At 50.8% G+C, this 21211-nt stretch overlaps 1 protein-coding gene across 1 annotated transcript; it reads right to left on the reverse strand.

The window, feature by feature from the left end:
• Nucleotides 1-153: 153 nt before the first annotated feature.
• Nucleotides 154-18829, reverse strand: ALPK1 (alpha kinase 1; the record flags this gene model as incomplete). The annotated part of the gene is made up of 13 exons (XM_084203971.1): nucleotides 154-347; nucleotides 602-788; nucleotides 879-1041; nucleotides 1592-1745; nucleotides 1979-3983; nucleotides 4355-4459; nucleotides 4844-4939; nucleotides 5682-5758; nucleotides 6438-6524; nucleotides 7155-7214; nucleotides 8069-8267; nucleotides 15453-15607; nucleotides 18712-18829. The coding sequence occupies 13 exons, from the start codon at nucleotides 18827-18829 to the stop codon at nucleotides 154-156; spliced, it is 3600 nt and encodes a 1199-aa protein (XP_084060097.1).
• Nucleotides 18830-21211: the final 2382 nt, after the last annotated feature.

Consider the following 21211-nt stretch of genomic DNA (forward strand, 5'->3'; position numbering starts at 1 on the left):
GGGGCAGCGGGACATGGGGGCTCTGGGGGGAAAGAGGAGAATGGGAAATGAAGGCAGCTTTTCACTGCCTTGCTGCACAAGCTGCTCCCAAAGATGTCTAGGGTAAAACAGTGTCCAGCTCACGGGTCATTCTGTGGACTGACCTGTGCCAGTCTAGGCCAGCAGCTCCACGGAGGGCCTTGTCAAGGACAGGCAGCTACAGATCTCGTTGCACTCCACATGTTGATCATTAAAAAAGTAGTAAATTCCTTTCTTCCCAAAGTTTGAGCGTGAGTCTTTGCTATTGAGGGAGTGGATCTGGGGGTCTGTGAGGTAGATGAGGCCTTTCCCGTTACCTGTCACCCAACCTGTGGAAGAAATGGTACATCTTGATATCTTGTTTATCTTGATAAACACCACAGCCTTTGTTTTAGCACACTCAGGACTCTGCCTGCCATGGCCCTCCCTCTCTTCATGTCACCTCAGTGATTCCCAGTTTCCACCTATGGCAGCAACAGAACCCTCTGAGACACACAATGAGTTTTAACCAAATGAATGCCCCAAAGACACCTGTGGGCCAGAAGCTGAGTGTGAGAGGCATAAACATCACTGTCACACACACCTTGAAGGTCGACAACCACGTCAGTTCCCTTGGAGAACTCGTAGCAGAAGTGGCCGTAAGCCAGACCGTACTCCGTGGCTTTGTACTCATTCTTCACCACCCTGGTGTTGTTGGACAGCTTCACAAACTCCCCCAGGATGTAGGGCTCCACACTCACACACCCTTTTATAGTTCTGTCCTCCAGAATCTGAAAGGAGACAGCCCCACTGCTGCTACGACTGACCCAAGACACCCTTCCTGGTCAGGTGCTTGGGACTGCTCAGCAGACAGTTCTTACCAGGAGCACGGCAGAGGGGATGTAAAAGATTTGGGTAGGGACCTTCTGTTCATACAGCTTCTTGTTGAACTCTGTCACGTAGTACTGGGCTGTCATCTGTCGCTCCACGTCACTGAAATGGTGGAGGAGTCCTTTTTCCTCTTTGTATTCCTTCCCAACATACCTAGACAAAAGGAGAAGAGTCCGGAGAGGTGTTTGTTGCGGGTGCTGTGACACAGAAACATCACTGCAAAGCAGAACGTGTCAGAAGCAAATCCACCCATGGGTGGTGCATTGAAAACGGCTGCCATTAAAACTGGGTGGAATTCTTTTCCATCTCACAGAGGGGAAAAATTATCCATCTAATCCTGGGATGGGGGTTTTTCATAACACTGGAATGTTGAAACTCAACCCTTCTTAACTCTGAAGGGAGACCTGACTCAGAGGTATTAAAACATTGTTCTCCATCCACAATAATTCATAAGCTACTCCTAGCAATGATCTGAACTCTGCCATTAGCTGTTAGAAGACAACAGTAAAGCAGCTTTTCCTTCCTGGAAATTAAAAGCTGGAGTTACATGGAGTGATGGGAAAGACTGCCAAAATGTCCAACACATTTGGGGAAGCCATAAAGTATATCTGCTACAGCAAATCTTACCAGACAGTTTTCATCCATATTTACAAACAAGCAGCACTGATGAACACTTTGTTTCAGAAATCTGCTGGGTCCATACCTTCCCAGGCTTTCTTCTTGGTGCAGGAAGTGTATCCAAAAGGCACTTCTCTGCTTGCCTTCCTTGGCCACGTTCAGGTAGTCCCCAATGAACACAGCTGTCTCCTGGCCTGTCCACAGCCCCGATTTCTTGGAGTATTTCAGAAGAAGAGCAGCTACAAAAAAGAAAACACCACAGATAAAAGGGAGAAATCCACAGGACTGGTCTGAGCCTGTGCTGAGGACTGGCTGTTATCTATAATTAACTTAATGATCATTATCTTAACAGTTTTCAGGGATGGCATGTGGAATCTAAACTCAAGTAATGGGGTAAAATGCGACAAAAAATTAAATCCTGACTAAAATATTGTGTTAAAAATCCCGAGTCAAGCTTGCTCTCTGAACTCACAGTATGCTTTGTTTAGCTCTTTGCTCCTAAAGATCCCAGTAGGCATCAGTCTCTGGACAAGCCAGTTATGCTCCACCCCTGCCAGGAGCTGCCTGTAATCATCATCCCTCAGAAAGCGAGCGTCCAGGATCTCCTCCTTCACTCTGCCAGGTGTGAGGGCAAAGCCACCTCCCCTCGGGACTGAACCTGCAGGGCAGCCCGTGGCCATCGGTGCTGATGTGATCCACGAACTCAGAGAGGAACTGGACTGTCCCCTGCTGCCCACCACATCCTGAGACTTCTCCTCATCCTCCTCTGTGGTGGCACACTCAAAGTGCTTGTTTGTGGATATCCTTCCCAGGGAGGGCAAAGCTGTTGGCACACTGGGAGTTGCTCCATGCTTTGGAGCCAGTGCTGCAGGATAATCCTTTTCCAAGTCTCCCATGCTGATGAGCTCAAATTCGGGGTCATCTATCGTTTCTGCCTGGGTGTCAACTTGAGGCACCTGGAGAGATCTGCTCCCCAGCACGCCAGATTTCCTCACCCAGCCAGGCACAGAGGAGTCACTGCCCACTTTCAGCCCGATGTTTGCTGATGGTACAGAAGGGCCCCTGTTCTGGGGGGGCTGTGCCTCAAACGAGGGATCCTCGGTGCTGTCTGCAGGTTCTCCCGCGTGGAGCCACTCAAAGCGACCGATGCTTCCCTCCCTGCTGCTGTCCTTGGTCCTGCAGCTCAGCTCTGCACAGGAAAAGGACTTCTTCTCCTCCTGCCCTGCAGGAACAGAGTAGGACACGGAGAGGGAAGGAAACTCATTGTTTGAGTCCTTTGCTTTCTCTTTTGGGGAGCTCCCTCCATGCTGTCTTCCCTCCCGCAGCTCTTCTCCGCAGAGAGGCTCCTTCTCCACCATCCTCCTTGCTGGAGGGGCACCCCCCTCTAAGGAATGCTGAGGAGAGTCCCCAGAGCCATGAAGGGGCTCCTGAGGAGCAGGATGCCAGGCTCTGGGAGGCAATGAGCACAAGGGCTTGTCCTGGCTGCTTCCATCGGGTTCTGTGGTACAGCACTGCTCCTGCACTGAGCCCTTCTCCCCTTGCTGCCCGTCCCGGAGAGACTCTCTGCTGCTGTTATAACTCAGCTCCTCCCAGCTGGTAGAGTAACTGCATTTGGACAGCTTGCACCAAGAGTTCTCAGAAGTAGTGCTTTGGCTCCTGCCTTGCTCTCTGCTGAAACCATCTTTTCCACTGTTTATTTTAATTTCTAATGGCTCCATCTCCTCTTCAAAGGAAATTTTCATCACACCAGAGGCAATGTCTTGATTTCTTCGGCCACTCAGTGCCTCTGAGCTGCTTCCTGCTGTTGGTGGGCCCAGGATTTTCACAGCACCACTCCTCTGGTGAGCTGTGTCTTCAGCAGTACACACGGTGTCCATGGTTTTGGTCTCTGTTCTCAGGGTTGTGATACAAGCTCCCACCTGTATCCCTCCCGGTGTGGTTTTATGAATCCTGCAAGTTTTTTCAAACACTTGGCACACTGACAGGTGGTGCTGGGAATGCTTGGCAAGGATTTTCTCAAAGCTGGCTTTCCCTTGCAGGACAGGTTTTTGTACCGAGCCTTTGTAACTGTCTGGGACGTAAGACCTGGCATCGGAATTCGGGAAGCCTCCCACCTGCAGGCGCCTCTTCACGGCCGCAACCAGAGACATGATCTCTCTGGCAAGCATCCCCTTATCTTCCTCCTCTGGGAAGGAGGTGCTGTAGCAGTGCAGCTTCCCCAGGGCTTCCCTGCACAGCTGGGTGACCTGACGGAGCTGCTGGCTCTCCCCGTGGAGCCAGCGGTGCACAGTGGCCAGGCAGAAGGCGGCTTTGATGAAGCTGTGCAGCTCCTGCCTGCTGGTGATGGCACTCTGCTCCTCCTTGGTCAGGAGCCCCACCTCAAAGGATTCCTTGGCTTCAGACAAGTATAACTCTCTCTTTTCTGGGGGACAGTCCTTGGAGTGGCTGTAGGACAGCAGACACATCCCACGAATGTTCTGGGAGAGGACCAAAGAGGAAGGAGGGAATTAAAAACATGTTTCTTTTCCTTACACAATTTGAAGCAAAGCTCGGCTCTAACTGCCTGCTGCTATGTTTCCTGGAGGAAATAAACTTCCTCTTTTTTTATCCTTTGAAATACAGCTCTAGTTCTAGGAGAAGCAGCACTCCCAGGGCTTGAAAGCCCATCCCCACTCTGTGGATAGCTGCCCCTCAATGTACACCCCATGTAACCAGCCCACCCCTCAACACAGGCACCCTGTGTGATGCACTGCTTTAAAGGCAGAGCCTTTCATGTCAGAGCCAAACTGAGCAGCCTGGGCTCTTCCCCAGCACAAATGCCCCTTCCAGAGGGAGGAGCAACACTCACCACAGCCGTGAGGACAAACAGGGGGGTGTACTGACTGTAGGCAGCTGCCAGCTTGCAGGCCTCGGCCGCTGATAACAAGCGGTGGCTGAACTCCTGCAGGAGGCTCTGATGAAAGAAAAAAAAACCCAAACATGAGGAAAACACCTCAAGTCAAGGATTTTATTTCCAAATATATGGGGCCTGGTAGGCAGGGACAATCATATCTTAAACAAGAGCCTGGTCTGTACCTGCAGGACCCTTTTTGCTAAGGTCCACGACGGATACGTCACTTTTGACTCTATAAATATTCTAAATGCATACGCCCTATAAAATATTCTTAATATGTTCTTTTTTCTGAAGCCAGGCTTTCTCCCATCTAGCTGCTACTGAGCTTTTTCACTGGGAGCAATGGAAGTTTCTTCGGCCCTCTCGGCACAGGAGAGGAAATGTGTGGGTGAATTTGAGACCACCTGAAGCACCCCCACACACAGAGCCCAAACCAAGTCTCACCAGGTCAATGTCCGCACTGGTTTTGAAGCGTGCATAGTCCTGCTCATCCATGGAAGCAAAGATGTCTGCCATAATACCCAAGGATGTGGCAATTCCCTGAAAGAGAAATTAAAGATTTTCATAGTGGGGTTTTTTCCCCTGTATTTTGAATTTTGCTGCTCTGCGGTGTAGAACACCCCAGAAAAACAAGCAACAAAGACACAAACAAGATCCAAAGAGAAGCATGGCTAAGAAATCCAGAGATGCCATCTGGGTACGGTTTTATTAATTTCACTTGCAGGAAGTGCAGTAATCTGGAAGACCTGATGCCACCTAAGGGCCTGCCTGGCTAAATAATTAAGAAACCCAGGTATGCTTTCCCAAAATTCACTGCAGAACCTCCTGCTGCCGCTGAAATGGAGAACACAGACACGTTCTGAGCTTGAGGTCAAGCTTTTAGACATGGCAGACAAGAGGTGACAAGGTCTGGGTTTGTGGGATGTCTTGTGCTGGGCTCCAATTACGAACCCTCTCCGAGCATCACCGCGGGACTCGCCAGGCCCAGGCTCACATTCCTGTTTAGCTACGGACACATGGTGTGACTGCTGCTCCATCTCCAGTGGGAGGATGAGTGCTGCCCAGCCTCACAAAGGTGCCAAGGACAGGCAGGGGGGCTCTGTGAGGTGCTCAGGTCCTGCAGGGCCAGGGGAATCCATCACCCACCACAGACGTGCAGTGCGTGCACGCGGAAACAACGCGGAATACAGACTTTGTGCTGCCTGTTAACCCTGCTCAGGTGTGACACAGAGGGAACAAAAGCTGAGCTGCAGGGAGATGCAGAGTGGAGAGGAGATGCTACCTTTTTGTCTGGCTGGGGGAGCTGGAAATATCCCACGATGGAAGCCCAGACCAACTCTGCTGCCTCGTACCACATCCCTGAAATAAACCAGAAAACAGCCACTGAGCAGGGGACTGCCTGGGATGCATTTCCACAGCTTACTTCACACCTTGCGTCCTCAGGACAGGATTAAACCGTGCCATGGCATGTTCTGCTTCAGTGACTCTGACCATTTATGAGCTTCCTTCAGCTTTTGGCTGTGCATGAACCCCCATTTTGTCCTCATAAAATACTTCAGCTCCACGGTCACGGAAGATTTGGTGTCCCAAACCAAAAGCACAAAATGAAGGCTGTTACCTCAAGTGCCAAACCCCGAATACAAAAGTCCATCCTGCTGAAAATGAGGGACTTTCCTGCCTTGAGAGAGGACATTGCTGGGATGTCCTTGTGATAAAACTACTGCCTGCCTTTGGGAATAGTCAATTTGGGACAAACATGGAGTGGCACAGGGAAAAAGGGGACATTTCAGATTGTTCCTTGGCTTCAGGTGAGATTAGTAATAAAATGTCAACTCCTGCAAAATGTTTGCTTGGCATGTGGCTCCAGGCCCTTGCTGCAAAGAGACGGGTGTGCAGCCTCTCCTCCTCTGTGCCTCTTTTATGGGTACAGGGTGTTCACCACCAGCCAAAATTCTGACACGTTGTCTAGTGTAACATTTTAAAGGGGAAGAAAACCAGGGGGAAACCTTGAGTGGAAGCTTTCAGAGGAGAGCCTTACCAAGCTTTTGCAGGATCTGTCCCCTGATTTGCAGGCAGACTGCCTGAACAAGAACCCGATCGCTCTCCTCGGCGTATCGCCAGGTTCCTGCAGGAGGGGTGGGAAAACTCGGCATAGAATGAAAAATATTCCTGTCACTCTCAGCCTCCAAGGCTTACCTGAATCCCAGCAAAGTGCCAGGATCCTTCTCCTTGCATGGAGGCCCTTTCCATGTGAGAATCTCGGCTTCCCAGGGAAAACAGACCAACAGACCCCTGACCTGACTCAATTTTCACAGTCATACAGCAACCTGAACACACCCACTAAAGAAACCCTGAAGAAAGGAAAATGAAGCATAAAGTACTTATTTAGTCTGTGAGATCAGTGGGAATTTATTCTGTAAGATCAGGCTGAACACTACTCCAACAATCTGGATTTTTGAGGGGATAGAGTTGCCTGAGTTTCCTACTTAGTTCCTTGAAATTGCTCCACAGGCTAAACTTCTCCATTCAGGATATTTTCCCACCCAAGTGAAGGTATACAAGGATGAATGACAGAAATTTCAAAAATAATGTTCCCACACTTTAGGAGAGAATAGTGAAGGAAAGAGAAGTGTGATGTAAGGAGACATTACTGGGGTTGGTGTGGCTTATTTCAGGCCAGTGTAACTGTTAAAATTGGGATCAAAAATCACACCAAAATTGCAAGTATGAAATTGGAAAAGAAATTTACACATACCCGTTGCTCCGTTGTCATTAATCAGGCTGCTCAGGATATATTCAGCTTTTAAAAGTTTACCTGATTGAAAATGAAAGGAAAAAAAAACCATAGAAAATGAACATAAAAATGCATTGTGGCCCAAGGTGAATATAAATACTCATCAGGTATCACCTGCACATAGAACTGCTGCTGTCCACAGCCAGAAATGCAGGTGCCCCACATGCCCCACGCGTGTTACATGTGGTTGTACAGTAATGTGAAACTGTGAATGTGTCTTTTTGATTTCACACATCATACATTCCTGGAAGATTGTCGGGATTCCCAGCTCTTATTCCCACCCCCCAGAAGAAAGTAGTCTAGCCTGCTTCCCTCAGCAGCAATGCTGGATTCTGTCCCAAGGACACGTGGGCTTTGGAAATCCACTTAGGTCTCTCCGTGGAAAGCACAGCCACAGGAAGATGTGTTAAAGATCCCTCAGGTGCTGTCCAAGATGCAGGAATGATGGAATTTTACTTTTTTATCCTCGAGGAGTTGTAACCTGCATTGTTGGCATAGTCAAGTGGCTCCACTGAAAAATTAAAAGCAGCTGGGACAGTGCAGAGAAAATGCTCGGATTCTAATTTCCTTTTCTCAAGGCCCTTGCTCAGGAGTACAGCAATTCAGATATCCCCGTTTGAAACCAGCAGGGAAGATTTGTTAAGGGACAAAAGCCCCAATTAGCATTTCCCACACCCTTTCACAACTTTCTCTCCCTCTTTTGGCTCCGAAACCCTTTACACCGGCCCCTTTGTGCTACTGAGAGGAGCCGGGCAGGGCTCAAGGGGGCCGGCAGCGGGAAGCGCGCTCGCAGAGGTGGCACCGCCGGCGTGTCACCGGCAGGGAGGGCACCGAGTGTCCCCTGCCGAGCCAAGCGGGGCTGAGGAGAGCGGTACCTGCGTTGACGGCGAGGCGAGCCTGGCGGATGAGCAGCTGCGGGCTGATGGGAGCGGCGGGATGCAGGCGGTGCAGCCCCTTGGCCAGCCGCAGCAGCCGGCCGGAGGCGTCCAGCCAGTACAGGAAGCGGTCCAGCAGGAACACCACCGCCGTGGCCGTGCTGCTGTCCCGGACCACGATGGAGGCCTTCAGGAAAGCCTGGGAAAAAAACCCAAAAAATTCCACAGGCAGCCTCAGGAGCGCTGGAAAATGTTCAGCATCACCAACCCTGCTCCTCACCCCATTTTCATGTTTAGGATAAGGAAGTGCCAGCTGTTTATTTTGTTTGAGTTGTAGATACAATTCTTGATTTATTTTTTTTTTTTAATTGCCCGATATTTGGAACCGCAGAATTTGGTGGTCTGTTAACGATTTAAGTCACACTCAGCAGCAATTAGGTGAAAAGGGAGGGGGATTAGAAATGGTCACTGTATCCACTGTCCCACTTGGCGCTCAGGCCACCCACTCCTCTGCACACCATAAACAGGCAAACAGGCCGGGAATCCAATGTTTTTCCCCTGCAGGCCATCCTTAATGACTCCTAAGTTCCTCTGGACTCTCCTGGATTCCCACAGCAGCACCCACCCGGGGAATGGTCAGAATTCCTGAGATCCTTGCCGCTAGCAGGACAGGAGGACAGCCACGGGACACACACAGCCACGTCACAGGTGCAGAACTGGGGACATTTGCCAAAAGCCTGTCACTTCCCATGCTGGGCATGGCCTGCTACGGGCATGGCACTTCAGCAAGGCAGATTTGTACAAATTTTCTTTCTTTCTTTTATCTTTTTTTATTTTTCCCTGTCCTCAGCCCGAGTTGGATTTTCTAAGAGGATGGCACTTGAAAAGGATTCCTGAAGCTCCGGCAGGCACAACTCCGCCTGCGCCGACCAACAATGGAGGAATCCCCCTCTCCAAGCACCTGTAAACTGACACTGCGAACCAGCCATTCCAAATGCTCATCAACAGGCCATATATTTAAGCACAGAGCATCGCCTAATCTATTTTTTTTTTCCTCCCCTTCTTCCTTTAATAGATCGGAGCACAAAAGCCTGAGAGAGGGTGACCTACCAAACAAAAGGGCCTTTGAGTTCCTAGGAAAAGTAGACTTGGAGGAGGATGGAAGGAATCCAAGTGGCCCTATTATTTCCACTTGCACTAATTAGACATTTTTCTGTCAGCTATTGAGCACTGCTGAGAGGCCAAACTCACTGAATTCATTTCTAAAGTGTTTACAGAAGTTTGCATCTGTTTGTGTCTCTTCAGGAGGAAAATAAGCACTTCAATAGCATTGTGGAAAATCTAAACGAAGCATCCCATTCTGAAGGGCTTGGCAGTCTTGCAGCTGCATAATTTAACTCCCCGCTCAATGCCGAAACCTCTTGTGTCCCTCTCCAAACCCAAACGGACACAAAATGTAGAAAAGTCAAGCCAGAGGGAGAAACGGGGCTATTTCTTTTCTTTTTCTTTTTTTTTTTTTTTTTTTTTTGGGAGGCATGCTGTGTGGCACACAGCGCCACGGCTCCGTGTCAGCGATGTCCCCTCCCCGTGCCGAGCGGGACACGGGACAGCGAGGAGTGAGCCCCCGCTCCTTTCACTGCCTGCCAGCTCGTGTGGCTGCGGAATTCCTCAGCACCTCCAGCGCACGGGGAGCCCTCCCGGAACAGCGCTCCGGGACGAGCGGGGACAGCGGCTCCCAGAGCCTGGGAAACCAAACCCTCTGGCTCCCGGGATGCCTCTGCCTGCCCCATCCCAAGCAGAACCGGGCAGATTTACTCACTTTCTCTGTCGCTTTGGAGAGAGAGAGACGGGGGAAAGAGCGAGGTACGCGCGCACTTTGTTTTCACATCTGTGCCCGCGACGTGAAATGGATCTGCCTAATTGAGTTTATGACACAAAGGGAAGCTGGCCGCGGCTGGGAAGTGGAATCAGGTGGCGGGGGAATTAAATTTGCTCCAGATTTCTATACACGGGCCATTGGGGGAAATGCAAAGCAGCCTTTAGCGAGGGGGCTTCGCCTTAATGGCGCTGAGCGGGAGGGTGTGCGGCTCGCACGGCTCCCCGCATTAGCGGGCTCGGCTCCTCCTGAAGTTTGGGTCCCGGCTTTGGGTTCAAAGCCACGACGCCTCCTCTGCATTGACAATGGGGGCCGCTCCCAAGAGAGGGGAGAAGCTCAGAACCGGGGCCATCTGGCACTAGGACGGGCAGGAGAGCGTCAAAGGGAAATTATTGGTGCATAGTAAATGAGGATGAGGAGGAGGGGAAGGAAATAGGGGGAAATCTTTATGCGGCAGCTGATGTAAGAGGAATTACAAGCCCAAATAAATGAAATATTGATTTAATCCACTCTCTCGGCCCTCTTTATAAAGCCAAGATCCCAGAGGCAAGCCCTCCTCCATAGCCTGCGGGCTCAGGAGGATCCCCTTTGGAAAAACGCCTCTACAAACAGCGTGATTAAAAGCAGGGGAAAGAAAGATTTAATTCTCAGCTTCCCCCAGTTTCGTGGGTGCTCTGGACTCCTGTGTTTGCTGATACCCACTCGTCTCACACCGGTTCAGTCCTAGTTTCACTTGAGACTGGAGCCGAGCTTTAAAACCTTTTTAAAAAGCCACAAAACTGAGAGCGGCCGGCAAAGGATTTCTAATTCCGTGCACGAAGCAGGAGTGTCGGAGGCACACACGTACTTCCAGGTGCTCCAGTCCTCTCCCAGGAGCTGCTCCTAGTTAGCGCTCCACTGAACCCTAACAAATTGCCCGGTTTTCTTTCCCCTGTCAGGTTAAACACTGAGCCACAGCGCCGATGGATGGGGCTGGAGCCTTTCCCCCTCTCACCCACGCGCCGCCGGCAAAGCCCGTCCTTCCCAGAGACCAAAGCTGCTGTCAGCGAGTGGGACTGCTCTATCAGCCCTGCCTTTCAGCCGGCAGCCAGAGCCCACTCCACAAGCAGCGGGGAATTAAGCCTCCCACCACGCCGGGGATGGCAGGAGAAAGAGCGGCTGCAGACTGAAGTGTCCAGGCAGAGCCCTCTTGGCTCGGAGCAGACGAGAATTCTCCCCTGGCCTGAACCTGTTAATTGTCTCAAGTTATTCATCCTGCAGGCAGAGGAGAGTTGGGAATTCAAAGGTAGCAGCAGCGTTAGGACCATTAGGGGCAGTTCAGAACACCACAGACTGGGGCAAGTCACCTTGCTTGACCAAGTCCAGGACTGGGAATAACTCCTGAGTCCCTCAAGGAAAAAGAACAGCAGCATTTGGTGATGAGGACAGAAGGAGAACTCTTAAAGTGCCCAGGGAGTGCTTGAAGGGGGGTTCCCGGGGGTCTCATATCCAACAGGGCAGCAAGGATTTGGGGGACCATGGCCACATGCAGGGTTCCTGCTCTTGATTAGTACCAAAGATACAGAGGTGCCATGATCATTTTGTGGCCCTGGTTTGTTCTGGACCACTTATAAACTACTGGGGCACATTAAAAGGAGATCTTTTAATACTTAAATATAGCAAAACCAGCCACAGAACTGCCCTGAGGGAGCAACTGCAAGACCATTATCACTATCTAGAAATATGAGAGACTCTTCCCTGAGTCCGTGTCTTCAAAACATGCACTTGAGAAAGCACATCTAAAGTTGTAAATACTCCAAGAAACTGCCTCTGGCAGGAGTAAATCCTGCCCATGGGCAAAGTGAAGTGACAGCCCTACACAAACCCAGGATCCAGCTTCCCATTTTTAATTTTTTTTTTATGGTCCACACAAATTCTGCTGTAGTTTTGCCACAGAGGCAGCAGAAGGCACAGTGCTCTGCAGCACCAGGGCAGCCACCCTGCGGAGCTGAAGCTCTCCCGCCCGCACCTCATCTCTGACACCTCTCACTTACAAAGCCCCCGGGAGGCTGGGGTGCCGCGAATCCCGATTCCCGACTGGAATTCATCCCTCACATCACTCTCCGTTTCACTGGGATCACCCAAGAAGAGCTCTAAAGGAGGCAGATAGCAAAAGGTCAGCCTCAACAACCGAGATCCCAGGGCTACGATTTAGGGCTTTAATTCTCCTGTTACCACACCCACCGTTAGGAGGAGGAGAAAACGAAATCCTCGGCCCCAGCTTTAGCTCTTTTTCCAAAGGCTCCCAGCTCCTCCGTGCCACACACACACCTACAGTTAGGGCACAGTCCCTTGGAATGGGCTCCCTAATGGCAATCCATCAGCACCTAATTAGCCAAGGGCTGCAGGGCCTTATTTTCCACTCTTTTCAATATTCCCATTAAATCCCAGGAGAGCCCGTGCCGGCAGGGCCAGGATCCGAGCTCCCCCACCCACAGCAGGGAGCATGGAGCCAGCCTGCACAGCTCCCTGCAGGAGAACCAGAGCAGCTCCGCTCTTGAAGGCTTTTCCTTTTGTGTTCCACCCGTGCCCATCCCAGCAGATCCTGCACCACGCATGGAGGCAGGAATTACTGACAGGTGTGATAAAAATGCAATAAAGCTCCACATCATCACTATGGTGGGCAAAAAAAAACCAAAACAAAACAAAACCCAAACCAAAAAACAAAAAACAAAAAGCAAGGAAAAACCCTTCAAATATTAAGGTAGCATGAATCGTCCCACAAGAGAACTACGTGTGTGCCTAGAATCATCCTTCAGCTGAAGCCACAGCAGGTTTTTTGGGATCAAAGCCTCCGTGGACATGAGCATGTTGCCCTCTATTGGCTGCTCACCGAGCATTAGACTAATTCCATCTCTTGGGAAAGCCAAGACCTGCAGGAAGGGCAGCCCTGGCAGCCTCCTTTCGGGATCTGCAGCCCTATTCCAAACCCCACAGCACACGTGGTGCTCAGGGAGGAAAAATAATCCCTCCTTCCTGATCCCTGCCAGCAAGGACCTGTGGCAATTCTGACTTTGCTTTGCCTTGTTAAAAAAATAAAATCCCAGTGTTTCCCGGTTTTGGCTTTGGATAGAGATGTTGGCTATCACCCTTTGGGCCTTAGATGCCCACCACGGGGACTGCAGGAAGGGCTTGGTTAGCTGGCTGGAACTTGTCAGGAAAACATGGAAAACCTCAGCACGCTGAGCTTGTCGAACTGTGGTGGCCTTTGAGTGGTGAATCCGGCAGGAAAAAGAAAAAAAAAACGAAATTTCAACCAAGCCTGGCACCTTCTCTGGGATGCAGAGGGGCGCTGAGCATCCCCCAGCACAGAGGAAGGAGAGCGCTGGAAGAAGGCGGCTCTGCCTTCCTGACGAGCCGGCAAGGCGGGTCCCACTTTTTTTAAAAGCTCGAGAACGCCGAGGCAAAGCCTTGAAGCCGCAGCCTAATCCTCTTACTCCCTGCGCCGGTCTCATGGAGCTTTTGAGCCCCCTCCCAGAGCGAGACATCCTCGGGAGAGCGGCGGCAGCCAGCGCTGCCTGCTGCAGCAGCGCCAGTGTGTTATGGTAATGAAGCGCCTTTCATTCACCCATCTCAAAGCACTTCTTAAATGTAATGAATCACGGTTTATGAACTTATTCTAAGCATGGCAAATTAAAATAAACAGAGAGGGGAAATTTTTAAAGGGTTTTTTTCTTTTCTTTTTCCGAACAATAAATCGATAAAGGCTAATTTTTTTTTTTTTTGTCCTTTGGGGAATTAAATTATCCTTCTGTCCCTCATGCCAAAAAAAAAAGAAGAAAAAAAAGTTGCTCAGACTTTTATCTTTCCTCATCACACTGTAATCACTTCTCTTCAGCCTCATTTTCCCCCCAGCTTTTTATTCAAAGAACTGAGGCAGCCTTTGCTCTGCCTTGAAATTTTATTTAAAATAAAAAAGAGGGGGGAGAAGGAATGGATGAAGGGGAAAAAAAAAAATCCCTTTTCCTGACTAATACTAATAATACAGGTCAAAATGTCAGTCTATCTACAATTAAATGGAAAACAAAAAAGGTTTTCCCTTTTTCCCATGGTACAATGGCGCTGGAATATAAATTACCGATGAAGATGAAATAATACTTCAAAGCACATGGGCAAAGGCAGCACAACGTTTACAAAGTATTTTCCACCACAGGATGAAACACTGGAGACAACGGCAGCCAATGGACGTCGGGGGGTGTGGGTGAATAGCCCAAAACTAGCACGGAGGAAGATTTGAGGTCCCTATAGTCCCTGACCCCACGATAGGCTTTGTTTAACAAGGGCAGCTGCAGTTATCAACAGATGTTTCAGCAATAAATAATTGGTATCATCCCAGAAAAGACCCATCTACCTGGGGAGAGGGCATAATGCTGCAAACACTGCCCCACTATTAGAGCCACATTAATCTCCCATCTAGCCAGGTCTCTCGGGGAGCCGGCTGCAGGTGTTTATCCCGGGAGGGAGCTCACAAACGCTCCCAAGTTACAGGGAGCTGAGCTGGGATTGTAAAGGAGGTCAACCTCCGCCATAAATTTCTGTCTGAGGCCACACACACCAAAGGGAGAGAGAAAACAAATACCCGAGAGAGAGCAGCCACTCCCCTCCCGCCCTCCCCGGGGAAATCCAGGAGCCCTGCGAGGACCTGGGGACGCGGGGCTGCCACTTCCCAGCCCCGCAGTGGCTTTGCTGAGCTTCTCACTGCTCCACAGAGGAATCAAAGCTGTTCCTAAAGAAAAGCTGCTGGCCTCACTGAGGCAGGACTCTCCGGGGCAGGTGAGACCTCCTGGCCACCTTGGAGTTAACAACAGGCAGGGATGGGATGGTGTTGGCTTCAGACATGTGCCACAGGAACAAGAAACACCCCCTACAAAATTGACAAACCTCACCTTTGTTCCTGGCAAAGGGATAGCCCTTAGCCAGATATTGCATTTACCATGGAAAAAAGGTGTCCTCTATTTGCCACATGCCTGACATGCCTCCAGGAAAATCAGAAAAGCAAAAAGCTATCCACATTTCTTGCCACTTTCTAATCTTTGAGCTCAAAATCATCACCTTAAGGGATTGGAAGCCCAAGGACCATTGGGATTCTGCAGCTCCTTACACAGGAGAAATTTCTCACAGGAGAAATCACATTGAATCCTTGCCTATCCTGCCTAGGTTTTGGCCAGCTTTGGTCCTCAAAGGGATTCTGCCATGTAATTTTATTGGGAGAAGAGCAGGTGAGGAATTGTGCAAGCCCTGCTAAAGCGGGTGATCCTCACAACCTACTTGCAGAGCAGAATTGAACAAAGCACAGCATTCTTGTCAAATTAGGGTTTTTTTTAAAAAAACACTATGTGAACATTTGGCATTTCAGTGTCATTATAATGCCAGCTCTTCAGGGAAGAGGGAAACATCACCTTAGTGGAGACAGACCCAGAAGTGCCCTGTGCAAGGCCCCCAGCACCACAGCTGTGTTGAACTTCATACCAGCAAGTCAGGGAGCCTGGCGCTGATCATATCTTGCAGGTTTGTTTTGTCTTCTGGGCCCAGCTCCTGTTTGTACTGCCACCTCTCCGGCACAAAGGGCCACTTCATTTCCTTTGCCTCCTCCAGCAGGCTCCTCAGCTCCTCAGGAAGCAGGGCTGAAAGGGTCAAAGAGCAGGTGAGGCTATTGCAGCAGGTTCAGCCACGCCAGCCCCTCCAAAAGGCTTCTCCCAGTGGCTCCCAAGGGCTCTCAGCCTCGTGGGGAGGGCAGGGGAGCTGGCCTGCTCTCAGTTCCCCTTGGCTGCACTGCCCTCCAGGGAAACGGGAGTCTCCAGCCATTAAAAAGGCTTTTAGCAGGAAGTCCTGCCGGCTGGTGGCTGCCTGGGCGTGAAGAGCTGCTCCCAGCAGAGGAGGAGGGAACCTGTTCCCCTGTGTGAGGAGAGAACAATGGGGTCAATGGCACAGAAGATGTGTCCCCCTTGCTCAGGTGACAGCGGCAGAGCCATCCTGGAAAGCCGCTTCCAAACCCATGATAAACCTGGACCCTGATGGCAACCAGACAGAAATCTAAAGGGTGATAATGAATATTAAGCACAAGCTCTTGGGCAGTTTGTCCCTCCCTGCTCCCTCTCCATACTGCTCCTAAGCCACTCCATCAGCTTTGGGTGGATCTCCAACCTGATCCAACTAAGGAAGCAACTGCTAGGAGCACACAGCCAGAGATCTGGGCTTGGATCTATCCCTTCCTTCCAGCCACGGCCCATGTTCCTTTTCCATTTCGTTTTCCTTGCAGCAGGGGTGATGTGGATGTGCTGTGCTGTGCTAACCACTCGGCTGGGCAGCCTCTCTGGCCAATAAAAGTGGATTAACAAAGATTATTGACCAGATGGGGTTAATGGTGATCATCAGCTGCAGATCTGGCCCCTTCTGGCCATTAATCCCCCAAAAAAGCCCCGCTCAGAGAGCATGGCTGCTTTAACGAGGCAACGCAATAAAAGCATTGCTACGTATTTTTTAATCAATCCTTTATGCAGGGACTGTAGAAAATGAACTTCATCAGAAGGATATTACATGCTTGCACTGCAGCACATTCACAGGTATGGTTTTCCTGGGAAGAAACAGGAAGTTGGACATCTAGGGCCCACCTCCAAAAAGTGAAATTTACAGTGTTCCCACTTTTTCCAGCTGATGCTTTCTCACACGTTGCCATTCCAAGGAAACAGGGTTTGGAAATCTTCCTGTTACACATACTGGCTTAAAATAAAGCCCAATTTCCTAATCCTCCTGAAGTGGTGCCTAAGGGGCTCAGCCCTGAATGCCCTGGCAAGGTGGCCAAGTGCCAGGGCTGATGGGGAGAGGTCCTGCTCCCACCCTCACGCTGGAAAATCGGGAGCAGAGGTATCCATCTCAGCACAGGGATATTCACCTCATCACAAGGAACAAATTGTGGGACAGAAGGACTTATCTCCCATGCAGAAGGGGAACGACTGAACTGCCTGTGTCTTTTCCCAAGGAAGATCCAGCTCCAAGGACAAGAGTTTGCCCTGGTAACAGAGAGCTGTTCTCACGGCTGGCAATTTAAACTCCTCAATTAACCAAGGCTGAGCGGTCACACAAGTGGACTGGGATGGTTTCTAGCCTAAAACAGAAGTAAAGAAGAAATCCAGACCCACCCAACACCCGTTCTGCCCTCTAAAGTGAGATAAAGATGTGCTCCTCCTCTCCCCACCATTTTTAGGGATTTGGCCTTCAGTCCTTCCTACAGGTCTGGGAAAGCCAGGGGGGAACAAAGGCAGCCCCGGGAGGAGAGGGGGGCCAGGAAAGCCCCTCGGCCCCAGCGCAGGGAGGGTCCCCCCGAAGCCGAGAGCCGCCGAGCTGCGGGGCCCTGCCTCGGCCGGGCAGAGAGCCCCAGCAGTTATTAATGTCGCTGTCACCACCCCGCTGCTGGGTATTTTCCTTCCAGCTGATGGGAACACGGCCCTGGAAAAGCCCGAGCAGCACTCTAGGCTCTGATGGCCCATTTCCTGAAGCAGTTTACCTGAAGGACCGTGTCCAATCGAGTGATTATAAGGGCACTGATTCACCTTATCTGGAACTAAACTGATTATTTCTCATACTTTGTGGTATTTAATAGGAGAAAAGGAGGGAGGAGGCGGGGGGTGGGGGGGAAAGCGCTACCTGATTAGGGGTTCAAGAGCCTATTCTGCGGAGCCACAATAAAACTTAAAAGAATTTGCGACGAGGAAACAAAGTGCCCTTTGTTGGAAACAAAAGAAGAGAGAAAAATCTTCCAGTATCCATAACAGAAACCTCCACGCCACCCTCCAGCGCAAACAGACTTAGGTGCTTCAGGAAAAGGCAGCTGACCTCCCAGCAAGAACAAGGATGGTCGGAAAAACATCTTCTCAACGGCTCCGCGCCCCGGGACAAACAAAGGGTTTTAAGGATCGCATTAACGTTAGGGCCGAGCCACTCAAGCACGGCGAAAACGAAACATTATTAACACCGAACTGGGGAACGGGCAGTGCCGCAGATGTGGCACGCAAAGGGAAACCTTAATTCCGCTGGAGTGGAGAAATAATAAATCCTCCCTTCGCGGCCATACCAAAATTGCTGCTGGTTTCCAGCAGGTAACGGCAGCATTGAAGCAAATGAGGAGTCCTTTTATTCTTTATTTAGCCCTCGCTAAACGCTGCTTCCTTTCCTGCCTGGTCATTTATTTCAGCCTTTAGCCAGCATGGATTTTCCTTTCAAGAGGGATATTGCAAAGCGGTTTTTTTAGTTGTGTTTTTTTTTTTTCCCCCCACCTTGGACACCACTTATAGAGGTCACACAGATTTTACAAGATAAAGATGCGGGCAATGAGGTCTTTAATATATGAGGAGAAACTGACAAACAGAGAGGGCCCTCCCCCAGTTCCTATGAAAGGAGAGGAAATATGTGCCCTTATTCAGAAGTGCATCCTATTTTTTCCCTTTCCCTCTCTCTCCCTTTTTTTTTTTTTAATAACTGAAATTTATGTGCATCAGCAAACTTTTGGGCATTGTTCTTCCCAAACTAAACTGTTCCTTACAGCCTCATGTTTACTGAAGCCTAAAATTAGAACTGACAGCAATTCACTGCAACAAAGTGCACTTCTTTCCCTGCCTGCATCCCATTCACGGCCCCGAAATCCAGGCATCTCTTGACACTCACGGAGACGAAAAATAGGGCAGGGCCGAGCGCCGGCGGGGCGCTGCCGCCTCTCCTGGGGAGAGCTCACCTTGGCACCGCCGGTATTCCCGCTCCTCCGCCTCTCCCGGTGCCCGGTGCAGCAGCTCGGTGTCCAGGGCCCGCTGGCACTGCTGCAGCAGCGCGGCCACGGCGCTCTGCCCGTTCATGGCCCGCTGAACGCCCCTGCTGCGCCCCGATCAATTACTCAGGAGGGGACACGGGCTCCCCGTGAAAAGGATCCCTTCGAGGCCGAGGTACCTGGCAGACAAAGGAGGGGGAAAATGATTAACTAAAGGATCGTCAATTATCCGAAAGGCTCAAGCAGGGGGGAATAATAGGGGGAAATAGAGGAAAACACGCGGCAGGCTCCGAGGACTTTATCAGAGGAGTGTGTGAAATCACTGCAGGCTCCCGGGGACAGTGTGAGAGGGGAGCATCTCTGAGTGGCAGGGAGACAGGACGGGCTCGCCAGTGGAGCCATGATGGGCTCATCAGTGGAGCCATGATGGGCTCATCAGTGGAGCCGTGACATCCCGAGCACCCGAAGTGAGTGTCGGGGCTGTGCCGAAGCCCTCTGCGCCTGGGAGGCTCGGGCTAACCGGGATGGAATGGCAGAGAGGAGCATGCTGAGTGCATTCCCCAGACCACGGAGACCTTCTCTTTCACCCTGGGGTGCCAGCCCGTGTGTGAATGTTCTCCTCCAGGTGCTTAGGACGCTGCCAGTGGGGATGCAGGAAATCCCCACCATTCCCATGACAGGCATCTGGTTCAGTACCTGCCAGAATGCTCAGGCACCTTTCAAAAATGAAGCACAAGATAAATATTTAGGGTTTGGGTTTTTTTCTCCCATCGATTTAGAAAACTGTTCCTGCAGCCTGAAGCAATGCAGTCAGGAGCAGCCTCAGTGAAAATATAACTAAAACGGGGAAAACCCTCCAGCAGTGAAGGAGGGAGTGCAAAGGACAACACACACGGGGCACGGTTTGCTCTGCTGGCTGGAAACCACTCACATTTTAGCAGCTAAAATGTTTCCAGGCAGTTTTTTGCCTTCTGCTGTGGATCTGGGATGGCTGGATGGTGGAGCTGGTGGCGGATAGGCCGTGCTCTCAAGGGCACTGAGCAGGAGCAAGCTGCCAGACTGAAAAGCAGAGGGCAAAAGAGAGGCACTCATGCGAAAGCAGAGAGGATCAGAGAGCCTGCCGTGGAGGGGCAGGTGGAGCAGGGTAAACCATGGGATTCAGCAGTAAAGAGCCTGGAGGCAGGAGCTCCTCACTGGGGCTCTGACTGCCTCTGCAGATGCAAATGTCACAGAAAGAAGGAATTTTAAAAGTAGCTGTGAAAGAGAGACCAAGGGAAAGAGCATGAACATGTAAGAGAAGCTGGGGAGCAAGTAAGACATCAGCCAGAGGATAAAAGCAGAAGCAGAACCTAGAAAGCCTTGCCCATCTTTTTAGCCCCAAGTAAGAGCCACTCTCTGCAGGGTTTGAGCCAGCTGAGCATGGCTGGGTGCTGGGAGCACATCCCTGTGGATGCACCAGGAACAGAACCCTTTTAGGGGCTCCCATCAGGAGCAAAAGGAGATGGGGCCAGGGACAGCATGGTCCAAAGTCCACCCAGGAGATGGGGCAGAATTACCTGCCACTGGCAAAGATGAATCTAAAAAGGGGGACAACAATGGGATTTGCTCATGGTGCAAGTCCACATCCCAGCTCACAAAGGTGCTCTCTCCCTAAGGATCTGTCAGGGACACATCTCTGAACCCAGGAACAACAGCCAGAAAGCAGAGAGCTCTGCTCCACCCTGCCAGGTGTAGACAAGCTGATCCTGTTGCTGGGTATCCATCAGGGAAAAGTGTAGCCACACTAACACACCTATGCCAGCGTGGCTTGCTCTGCTAACTGTGCTGACATCTGCTAATTGATTTATCTGATTACCCAGCTCTGTGGGAAGGAGTGTGCAGCTGTCCCAGGAGTACCTCCCAGGTTGGGATGAAGCATCCCTGCCATCTGGCCTGGACTCCATTCCTTTGTGTAATTGATTTCTCAAAAACCTCATTTTCCAGGGAGCCCCCTCCAGTGACTCCCAAGCACACATACACCTGCCTTGGGTCTGCAGTGGACAGTAGTCCTGGGAGCCTGGAAACTGCTTCAGGAGAGTGCAGAAGCACGCTGGAGAAGGCCTGTGCTCAGCTGCCACCTCACAGCCTGTAAATAAATGCTCATAAGCACCATTTGCTGTGAAGGCGCACTAAAACAAGCAAACACTGAGTTATTTCCCTTCACAAAAAATAACAGGGCTCCAGGAGCATCCAAGGGAGCTTGTGGACATGCTCCACTTCTCTATGCTACAGCCCAGGCCTTTAAGCCCAGCCTTGCTTGGGTCTTTACTGCAGGCAGGAGGGCCCCGTGGCTTTGTGAGCCACACAAGCTGCCACTCTCACAAAGAGCTGCCAGGACTTAGCAGGGAAGCTCAAATTAGTGTGGAAGTACAGCACTTGGCTTCCTTGGATTGGGAGGATTTAACTCACCAGGAAACTGCCAGGTCCCTAA

Source organism: Fringilla coelebs (assembly GCF_963513975.1).
Source record: "Fringilla coelebs genome assembly, chromosome: 4".
NCBI classification, from domain to species: domain Eukaryota; kingdom Metazoa; phylum Chordata; class Aves; order Passeriformes; family Fringillidae; genus Fringilla; species Fringilla coelebs.